At 50.8% G+C, this 11045-nt stretch overlaps 1 protein-coding gene across 3 annotated transcripts; it reads right to left on the bottom strand.

Annotated features, from left to right (window-relative positions):
- Positions 1–1407: 1407 nt before the first annotated feature.
- On the bottom strand, positions 1408–8737 carry NPFFR2 (neuropeptide FF receptor 2). Of its 3 annotated transcripts, none has more exons than XM_038134493.1 (7): positions 7106–8737; positions 6949–7013; positions 5886–6340; positions 5341–5427; positions 3505–3851; positions 3167–3266; positions 1409–2956 (listed from the first exon to the last, which is right to left on the bottom strand). In XM_038134493.1, the coding sequence occupies exons 5-7, from the start codon at positions 3824–3826 to the stop codon at positions 2161–2163; spliced, it is 1218 nt and encodes a 405-aa protein (XP_037990421.1). In that variant the 5' UTR covers positions 3827–3851; positions 5341–5427; positions 5886–6340; positions 6949–7013; positions 7106–8737; the 3' UTR covers positions 1409–2160. The 3 variants fall into 3 exon arrangements, with proteins under 3 accessions (XP_037990419.1, XP_037990421.1, XP_037990420.1); XM_038134492.1 differs by having other exon boundaries at positions 6147–6340; XM_038134491.1 differs by lacking the exons at positions 5341–5427; positions 5886–6340; positions 6949–7013; positions 7106–8737 and adding an exon at positions 4763–5031 and having other exon boundaries at positions 1408–2956.
- Positions 8738–11045: the final 2308 nt, after the last annotated feature.

The following is an 11045-nucleotide window of genomic DNA, read 5'->3' as shown; positions in this document are numbered from 1 at the left end:
AGAGAGTTTAAACAAGAGTGAGCTGACTTAGTGACAGCACAGCACAAGCTCAGGGACCTCAGCACCCTCAGTAGACAACACTCACTGTGGACAGCACAGCTCCTTGTGCTCCAGGGCTCCAGCTTTTCAGTACAGCTCCACTGCAACTGAATCGAATGGAAAAACATCTGGCAACAATTCACATTAATCCAGGAGTGTCAGTGCATCACCTGTGTGTTACCTGAGTGAGTACAGCTGCACATTCACCCGCTACAGCGGCAGGCACTTGGCTGAGATAAAGGCATTTATAATGCATTGTTTTATGTAATTTTCTGAAAGATTTATGTTTTCCTGGCATTGTTCCAACACACTTGAACCCGGGTCCTGCTCCCTGTCCTAAAGAAGAGCTTGGATATCATCCGTGATGCCGGTCTACTTGATGAAGTTACTTCTGCAAACAGACAGAAATCAATGGTTGGAGAAATTAACGCAGAAAAGACCTGCATGCTTCCCAGCCCCTGCCCAACACACCCCAGTTCTCAACTGACAGCCTAAGTCCTGTTCTTATCATAGGAACTCCATTATTTCATATCGTTATGCTTTATAGAAGAGCTTTGCAGGGCGATTGCCTCTCCCAGCATCAACAGCAACCCTCAGCACACCACCAGCCCCACGGGAAATGCCGCCTAAAAAATGCCACCTGAAGCTTAAACGACAGAAAATGAGCAAAACGCATTAATTCAACACGAAAAAGATCAGTAAACGACCAATTTAGAAAATATTCCCATCATAATCTGCACGGGGAGAGGCGCCGGCATGCCAAGGCAAACTCGGAGATCAAGACGTTCTCATCCGTGACACGGCTTTACTCGGGGTCACCGAGTGCTTGCCCCGCAGCACATCCCATACCGAAACACCACTCCAATTTCCAAACATGACCAAGAGATACCTTAAAGTGCATTTTTACCTCACCGAAGCAGGCCGGAGCAGCGCCGAACCTGAAAATTGAAAAGGCCACTTCAGCCGCCGGCTTTTATATACCTTTGGGCGGCTCGGGATTGGCTGGCGCCGTGAGGCGATCGCAGCGCTGATTGGGCAGCGGGAGGCGAGCCTCGCTCCCGCCTCGCCCTGTCCCGTTCCCGCCTGCCGCGGCCGAGCTCCGGGATGGTGCGTGGGGGCGGGCAGGCGCCGTGTCCCAAATCCCAGCAAAACCCCCTTTTCCTCTCCTTTATGGCAGAGCCAAGCACTGATTCGGTTTCCCAAATCGGATGTGGAGTCAGTGAAGGTGTTGGCATGTGGGAGAAACGCTCCTCCTGGGTGCAAAGTCTGAGTTGTTCCCTAGGGCAAATGGACGTTCTGAGGAGAAAATGAGTTAGCAAGCAGGGGACGGAGGGTGAAAATTTTTGGAGCAAATTTGAGGTAGGCTGCAGTGTGGAAAATGAACATTTTGAGGTGAACTGAGTAGCGCACATGGAAGCAAAGGTTTGAGGGTAAAATTTAGGTAATGTGTCGGGAAGAGAATGATCACTGAGACAGTGAACAGCAGGGAATGTCACAATGTGGAAGTCACTCCTATTTATCTGAGGGAGGACTGCCCTGGGGAATGGCTTTACCTGGGCTTTGGCTCCTGTAGGGCCTTACAGAATAAGCCATAGTGCTCTGTGGTCCTGTGCTGGTCCTTGCACAAATCCCATTCCTCACCATTCCTCCGGTGTCACTCTTGTCCCTGCTGAGGTTTGCCTGATCCAAAGGGCTCTCAAGTGTTTTCTCTCCTGCTCATAGTGAAATTTCAGCCTCTTTGGGTGACTCCTACCCCCTGCAAAATCGAGCTCCCCAAAAAACACACCGCGCAAACCCATTTTTTTTTCCTTTATTTCTCAAATTCCCATTTCCCCTTGTTTCTCTAGCTGCAACAACAATGGACGGGACAGAAATAACTGCAACAAAGGGGAATAAATGGAAGGTGAGGGAAAAGGTTAAATTTTGTCGTTGGAGCAGGACCCAGTGTTCACAATGTCTGAGAAGCACAACCATGAGAAAGTCCAGGGACTGCTGGGCGCCAGACCGTGCCAGCATGTTATGGGACAAGGGATTCCTCACAGGAATGAAATGTGACCACAAACAGGGTTCAAGCAGCCCTGTTCCAGCTGCTCCGAGAGATCGGCAGAGTCAGAGCGCCTTTCACTCCGTCCCATTGCCCTTGAGCTCCTCCATGAGCAAATCCTGCTCCTTATTCACCCAGTTTCCTCTCTTAGCTGTCTGGGGAGCGGGATGCTGGGGCAGCTGGCAGGGGGCAGCGGGCAGGACGGCGGCGCCTGAGGCTGCCTGGGAAGTGGCCGCGCTGGAGCAGAGCTGGAGCTTGAGCACGGCCTGGAAGCCCCGGCGGAAGTTCTCGTTGCAGAAGCCGTAGATGATGGGGTTGACGCTGCTGTTGAAGAAGGCCAGCCAGTGGGCCAAGGGATAGATGTAGATGTTGATCAGCTGCAGCTGGAGGTCCGACAGGCTGGCGTAGTCCGACAGCAGCATCAGGGTCCACAGGGGAAGCCAGGACAGGGCGAAAAGCAAGGTGACGAGGACGAGCATCTGGATGGCTTTGCGCTTCCTCTTCCACGCGCCGTGCCGCTGCTCCCGGCCGCGCTTCCCCGCCCCAGGCGCGGCGGCGTGGGAGAGGGAGAGGCCGATCCTGGCGTACATGAGCACGATGAGCGACAGCGGAGCCAGGTAGATGTTGGCAAAGAGAACCGTGGTGTAGATCTTCCTCATGGCCGGCTCCGGCCATTCCTCCCGGCACCAGAACACCGGGCGCGTGGCGTTGCCCGCGCCCAGGAGCAGCCGGAAGCGCTTCTCCTCCCGCACCTGCAGCAGCACGGCCGAGGGACACATGATGGCCACGGCCAGCGCCCAGATGACCGCGATGGTGGCCACGGCGGCGGGGACGGTCAGCTTCTGCTTGAAGGGATGCACGATGCACCGGAACCTGCGGCAAGGGCAGCGGAGAAGCCGTGAGAGGAGCGCTTCCTTACCCAGGCAAGGACGCACACACGTTTCAAACTGCCTGTTTGTCATCCTCCCTGCCAGTCGCTGCCTGTGTAGGTATGAACACCTCTGCTATCCAGCTTCATGGCTGAGGAACAAACCAGTTCCAGGGGAGATGACACTGATGGTTACAGACTCCGCAGCACCTTACCTGTCCATGGCAATAGCAACCAGAGTGAAGACAGAGGCAGAAACAGAGATGCCTTGGACCATCCCATTCATCTTGCACACCAGGCTCCCAAAGGGCCACCCTGGAAGGAAACAGGAGTTTTGGAACTGCTGCCATCTCACATGCTTAAAATAATTTGCTGTCATCTTGCCTTTCCTGAGTAGAACTAAAGACTCACGGAGTGGTTTGGGGGGAAAGGAAGATCATGGAGTTCCAGCCATGGCCAGGAGCACCGTGCCATGGGCAGGGACACCTTCCACTGACTCAGAACGCTGAACACGCGCCCCTGGCTGTCCCCACCCCAGGGGCACCCAGCCCACCTGCAATGATGTTGTCCAGGAGGGTGGTGGGCATGCAGAAGAGCCCCACCAGCAAGTCACTGACGGCCAGGTTCAGGATGAACAGGTTGGTGACCGTGCGCATGTGCTTGCTCCACAGGACGATGAAACAAACCCCCCCGTTGCCCACCATGCAGAGGAGGAAGATGAGGAGGTAGGAGGTGATGAAGACAGCAGCCACCCAAGGCTGGTGGAGGTAGAAGTCCACGTAGGAGACATTTCCTTCCAAGTAAAGGTACTTGTACGTCCCGTTGTAATTCGGCAAATCCAAGTGAGGCCAATCCCGTGAAGAGTTTGAGTCCATTCTCCCCCTTGTGTTCCAACGTGCCCTAAAAGATATTTGTAAAGAGGTCATTTTAGTCTGCTTGCCATTGTTCTGAAGCAATGTGATGATATTATTATTACTATTATCATTATCATTATTATTATCCTTGTTATCTGCTTTGGGTGCACTGCGTGCTGAAATAAGCACAAAGCTCACGTGCCACCCCGGCAGCAGCGAGGTGGCTGAGCAACAATCACTGAAAAGCCACTAACTCCAGCACTGAAAAACAGGGATTCAAGCTTTCTCAAGTGGCACAACCCTTCTGCCTGCGCGTGTCCAAATCCAGCCCCATTTCATGGACATGAGATGGTTTTGTGTGCAGCTGGTTGCTTAAATTCCCTGCTCACGAGCTGCCTAACTCCAAGCCTGCAATCAAGAAGGACCACACTGTGTCTGAAACATGCTGAGCTACCAGAGAGCTGGGCTCATTTCCAAGCAGCTAACTTGACTTGGAGGCAGCATTCCCAACCTTTTTCCACGTGTGTTTTGTCTCCCAGATGAGGATGCCTAAAGAAGCAGGGGGCAAAATTAATTAGTGGCAGCAGGCATGAAATTCAAGTATGAGCGCAGGTGCTTTTAGGATGCTTCCAATTCCTTGATAGAAATGGGATTTAAATTTAGGCACAAGTTATCTGAATCCAGATGAGCTTGTATGAAAGCTCAGCAAAGCCTCTGCAAGTGCTTTATTTTCAGGAAGCAAGTGCAGTAAAAACAAACAAACAAACAAACAAATAGAAATTATTCTGCTGTGCCTCAGGTTTGGAACAAGCAGAGCAGTGAAAACCCATCAAGTTCTGGTCTCTTGTGCCTGTTCAGAAATCAGCAGCAGTGCAGTGTTTTAATGGGTCTGTATTTTACATACTTATTAAATGCCTGCACAGCTAGGTAGGGAGACAAAAATGTGGAACGCCTCACCAAAAAACAGCTGCTTGTAGGTTTGAACAAGTGTAGGAATAGTCGTCCATTCCGTGGGGCTGTCCTCACAGAGAAAGGCTTATTTATCTTGGTTAGTTTATACTCAACATGCTTTCAAAATCACTGGAAGCGATCTTATGGAGCTGTCTGATGTGCCAGCTGCTTTCCCCAGCCAGAGCTCAGAGTCAGCCTTGTGAGAAGTGCTTGAATGCCCATTTTCCTGATCCCTCAAGGAAGCAGCACTGGTGCGCTTGCACCCCAACCTGGGCTCAAGGTGGGGAACTCAGACAGAATGCCACCACAGATATTTGACACCACCAGTTCACACTGCTCCTTTAATCCCAGACTTGGAGCTGGGCTTTATAAATCCCAGGAGACGCTGTCTCTCTCCATTAAAAGCCAGCATTATTATTATTATTATTATTATTATTATTATCCACTAATTTTCTTCCATAATCTTTTGCTTCCCAGAGGAGTTGCTCTAGGAAGTCACTGTGGCCAAGGGAAGGTGGCTTTTGGCTCCCACCCCATGCCCAGCTGTCCCTGTGCTGTCCCCAGAGGTGCCTTTCCTTCCTTACCTGCTGGAGTTTGGCTTTTCCAGGGGTCTCTGATGCTCTGAGGCACAAGTTCTTGGTCATGCCATGACAGGGCTGTCCCTTATCACACTAAAAGCAGGAGGAATAATGGTTATTTTGGACACATATTTTGTGTTTTCTCTCCGTTTCTGACACTGTCTTGTGAGGGAGCAGCTTCTAATCTCTTCAGTAATGATCTCTGGGATAGTTTTTGTCCTTGGTTGGTAAACAAGAAGTTGTAAACAGCCTTGAGGCAAAACTGGGGCTGAGTCTCATCCCAGTTGCACTAATGAAATTTTGGCTGTGGCAGGCATAGGGAAGTGGCTGCACAAACGCTGCAGATGACAGGAAATGGAAAAGCTCCATGGATTTCTATTATTCTGAAGCTGAGGGGGAGGAGGATTGGCTGGAAGGAGAAATTAAGCCAGTGCCTTGTGTTTTCACAGGGGCCTTGCCTGCTGAAACAAGCAGTGATAAATAATTGAGAGAGGCACTGAGGACAGAAACATAAATCATCTAAGAAAAGGAAAAAAAAAATTATGCAATACCTAATTGTTACAAGATGATGAACGACAGTAATTTGCTTCCACGTGGCAACTTGATAAGAGCAAGGCCTCCCTTCTTCATTTAATACACCAGAGAAGATCTGCACAGGAATAACGTGGGAGGCTCCCTGAGTGCAAACCTGCCCCAACCCACAGTGGATTCCCAAACACAGGGGGCTCATTCCCTGCTGGAATCCCAGACACGGCCTCCACAGACAGACACACAGCATAACATCTCACAGCCTGGCCAGGACCATCCTGTACCTGTGGGTAGAGAAATTCAGTTTTCCCTCGTTAGAGCAGCAGTTCCAAGCCATGGTGAAGGGATGCCGTTATTTTCACGTTGGGCACGTGGAAGAAATCCCAGCACTGCTTCACCCCTGTGCACAACCCGCTGGATTTGTCATCTTGACGTCTTCATTTCTATGTGTGGAGTACCCTCACAGAATGCTCTGAGGCTGAAACAAAAAGAAGGAAACTGCAGAGATGGGAAGAACGGCAGGAGCGTGTTGTTCTACATGAAGAACATTCAGTGTGCTAAGTGCTAAAAGATTTGCTCTTCCCTTGCCCTGGGCTCGGTAATGGCACAAAAGCAGACTTCCCAGGGTTCCCAGTTCTCACCTTGGAAAATGATCCCTGGCCTGCTGACAAGTGAGAAAGTCCCAGGGGCAAAACACAGCCCCTTGAAGGATGGCAAAAACAACAGGACATGGGTCTGTGAGTGTCTGAGAAATAAGGGACAGAGAAATTTATGGATCATCCTCTGCCCCAGGAAGGGAACCACTGACTAAAAAACTGAAATGCTGTTCCACAGGGACCCCACGCACAGCCCAGGGCAATCTGGGCTCATCTTGGCTTCTCTTTCAGAGCAAGGGGGAGCTGCAGCCACCCCAAAGCCCCCATTCCCAGTTCCACAGGGAGTGGTGCAGGAGGCGTTTGGTCTGGGCCATGCAGGGCTCGAGCTGGGGCCTCTGGGGATATTTGTGAATTTAGGTAATAGAACCTACTCTTCAAGTGTTTAACTTTTTCATCCATCAGTATTTCCACGATGTTTTATATGACATACCTCAGAGTGGTTCATCTCCCAATAAGCCCAAATATCCCAGTAGGCTTTCAGCAGGGAGAAAGGAGCTGTGGAAGAAAACACACCCTTAAAATAGCCAGCTGCAATCAAATCATTCTTTCTTACTGACGTTCACTTTCATAAAGAAAAACAAGTGCACCTTGAGAAGTAAATTTCTCGTTTTGAATTGGGCAATCCCAGGCAGATGTGCCAGTCTCAGAGCTGCACACACATCTCCCTCTCCATGGGCTTAAACTGCTTATCCTCCCCTCAGAGTCATTTATCTGCGTAGTCTGAGCTGGGGCCAAAGAAAATAGTTTGTAGGTATTTCTTTTCAGAAGAGGTATTTCTTTTTAAAAGATGGCAAACTTCAAATGCTGGAGAACGAGGCTATCAGCAGGATGACTGGAATAAACACCCGACTTAGCTGCAGATTACTCATCCACCTGAGCTGGGAAGAGAAAACATTTAGAAGATAGAAAACATTTCACTCCAAAGCCAAATTGTAGATGTAAATCACGAGATGCAAACAGCAGGTGAGGCATCCACAGCAAGTTGGTTATGGCTCTGTATTTTTATATATATATAAGTATATTTATATATAATTTCCACCCTGCATCATTAGAGCCAAGGCTGCTTACCTGTTCCTCGTCATTATAATTTTATTTTTTTTTTACTTCATGCTTAGACAATGTTTAAGCTTCTAAGTATTTTTTTTATTTATTTGATGTGTCACAGGCTGTTTTAAATCTAAACTAAAATCTCAGCCAACTGCTCCGTGAAATCAGGTTAAAGTAAGATTTCCACGCCCAGGCACACTTATGCCACCCCTTTATTGAGAAGCCTGGCAAGCAATAAGATTTTAGCTGCCTTACCTTGGAAGCAAGTCCCTGTTTTCAAAGCTTTCAGTAGGAAATCACTCGAGTTCTCCCGGGATCCAGTCTCCAAGGAGCAGTTTCCCATCCATCACTGGAAACTGGGAAGAGACCCCACCAAATATCTGGCCTGGCCACAGCTTTTTCCCTGGAGAGGTGCTCCAGCAGCTCAGCAGTGAGTGCTGGGGTTTAGTCCATCGGAAGAGCTAAATCAATGATCCCTGCCGGGCTCTTGGCAGCACTAAATTCCCCACAAATGGGACAAATGAGCCTCCTGAATTGCACCTTTCAGCTCAGCCTCTGCTCATGAGTCACTCCCTGACAGCCCTGTCGTTTGGGGCTGAAACTGAGCAGAGTAATTGGGGAGCAGGTAGAAAGAGGTAAAAATAAACCCCAACCCTGGAAAGTGGGACAATCATGAGATAGTCTGAGCGGAGGATGGAATTGGCAAACAAAAGAAGTGTTTTAGGAGCCCGTCAGCCAGGCAGGGCTAATTCACCAGGGACAGGAGACAGCTCTGCCCGCAGGTAGTTTGTGTCCCCCCCCCAAAATGGGGGGCACAGCAGATCCTGTAATCACTGCCAAGTGAAAGACCAGGAAAACCCAAGCCAATCCCACTGCTCAGAGCACACCACAAGGGTTCTTCGCACCAGCCACAGCCACGGAATTGTTTGATTTCCATCTCTTTTGGCACAGAAGTGCCACTGCCTTGTGTGAGGCAGTCATGAGAGCAGACAACCTGGTCTCACAGGGCATCGTGACTTCCAGCCTGTCACAATATAAAGCATTTTACCCCCCACCCAAGCTCCTGGCATGCAGAATGTTGCATTATTCACTAGAAACCGGGCAGAGCAGCCTGCCTGGCCCAAGGGCAGAACAGGTGAGCTCCCTGTGCAGCACCGTGGGGCTGGATCCTGAACGCTCCTGAACCTCAGCCCGATGCTGGAATTGCCCCGAGGCAATGCCTTTAGTCTTAAATAACTGCACAGGAGAAGAGCTGGCTGTGAAGGTGACAGCAGAGGCTTGAATGCAGCGTCACCTCTCCAGAAAGATGATGGCTGTGGAAGGGTTGAACTCTCCCTGCACCTTCCTGCCTTCTGACTGCTCCCTTTTACATCACCATCCACATCCACACAGGGACTTTAGGTACTCTTTGATTTATTTTTTTTTTCCCTCTGACCTCCTCTGAGGATTTGAATCCTTTCGGAGCTCTTGAATTTCCATTTGCTGCTGCCTCGGTGACTCAATTTTAATTAGCACCAAATTCTAAGCCTTACCTGGACAACGTGGATGGGTACCTCTGATGGATGCCAGGAATCTGACACGCTGAGAGGTTACCTCGGAAACCTCCTGGTTGGCCTCCAGTTGAAGCCAGTTCTGCTCAGTGAATGACACCCGCAACCCACAGCAGTCCAAACAGCAAGGACTGCAAGTAAGTTTTCCTGGCTAGGATTTTCTTGGGAAAAAAAACCCAGCAGCACAGATCCTATCTTACCTGCCAGCCTCAGCAAATGCTCAGAGTTACCCTTTTTTGCACCCCTTTTCCCAGCACAACACCCCAAACTGATCTCACTGCACTTTAGACTTTGCAGCCCCCCGGCGTGGCTCAGATTTAAAGGCTACTCCAAGCTCCGGACACTTTCCTCCTACTGGAGGTACCTGCTACTGATAGAAGAGCAAAATGAAATTATGTGAACTTGTCTTAATCACTGAGAAAGAAAACAAACAAACAAACAACCAGCCCCAGGATCTTCTTCTCCCAATCCTGGAGCTCTGCAGAGTGGTCCAGCTCCCAGCCCAGATCCTCCTGCAACACACGGGGGCTGGAGCTCCAAATGCAGAGGCTCAGGGGCACCTGCTGCCACCCCCGTCCCCTCCAGTGCCCAAACCGCTCCCCATCCCAGCAGTGCCCACCCCGGGCAGCACAAGGAGGGTTGTTCCCAGCCGGCAGGTCCCTGGCATCACCAGGACCCCCGAGCTGTGCCCCTCATTCAACCAGGGCACCTCCAGGCGCTGGAAGCAGCATTCCAGCTCTCTCTCTCTCACACACCCACAGACCTGTTGCTCTCTACGCTCCCGCGGTTTTCCCGCAGCTCCCGGCTGCAGCAGGGAGGCAGGAGCAGCCCAGCCCCGGGAGAAGGCAGCCCCCCGGCCCAAATTCCCCCCCGGGGTACCCCGATCCCAACCTGCAGGTGCCGCAGCTCCGCCGCAGTCGCTGGCTCCGCGCAGGCAGGAGAGAGGCTGCAGCCCCTGCTCCCGGAGCCCTGCAGCTCCTGCCTCAGGCAGGGAGGAGGGACAGGAGGAAGGAGGGAGGAAGAAGAGAGCCCAGCCCAAAGCCAGGCGCCAAGTCGGATTTCGGGGGTGCCCGGTTGGAAGAGCTTCTGGGCTATGTTCCACCGCAGAGCCGCCCTGCTCTGCTGTGTTGGAAGCATCCCTTTGCCTTGGGAAGCTCATTCCAAGGGTCAGGAAGTCACAGTTAGCTTTGCAGGTGCCACCCCTGACACCCCCCATCCATTAGAGTCCAGGTTCCCACGGAGATCCAAGTGCTCCCAGCACAGTGGCATCTCCTGGACTCTGCTCCTACCTGCTGAGCTCCAACATTTAGGTCCAGGCTCTCCAGAGATCCCAGCTTTTATGTCAGGAACTCAGGGAAAAAAAAACACCGGTCAGTGTGGCCCAGGTGAAACCAGGTGGCTCTTGTGGCTGAAATGGCAGGTTCTGCCTTACCTGCCTCTGCATCAGGTTTTTCTGGAAAGAAAAACAGCATCCCAAGGACAGATGCTAGGAGAACAGGCTTCCAGCTCATTATTCAATGGATGTATCATCATTCTTTAATGATAATAATTTCTCTATTTTTACACTCCCCTTTTTATTCCTGGCATAGTTTAAAAATTAATCCTTTAACAAATCGCTTGAATTCGAGAGAACAAATAATTGTCCCAATGTGAACTGAAACCAACAAATGCCTTTCCAGCATAACTCGGCGTGGAATTACAACAACTCTGCATGGAATCATCACGTGCTGTAAATGGAGTGCTGGGAAGCTCCAGCCACACACACAGACATTGCAGTGAGGGCAGTTTTGCCCTGTGTGATGCAGCAGATGGAATTCCAGAATCCAGGGTGTTGGACTGGGGGCCCAGAGTCGGGATGCTCTAAGAAAGCCACAGGCAGAGAAACCTCTGACCAAGAGAGGATCCTGAAGGCTCGGCATCCAGGTAAGAG

This window comes from Motacilla alba, chromosome 4 (assembly GCF_015832195.1).
Source record: "Motacilla alba alba isolate MOTALB_02 chromosome 4, Motacilla_alba_V1.0_pri, whole genome shotgun sequence".
In the NCBI taxonomy this organism is placed as follows: Eukaryota; Metazoa; Chordata; class Aves; order Passeriformes; family Motacillidae; genus Motacilla; species Motacilla alba.
The sequence above is the reverse complement of the archived record's forward strand: the minus strand, read 5'-3'. Positions and strand labels throughout refer to the sequence as shown.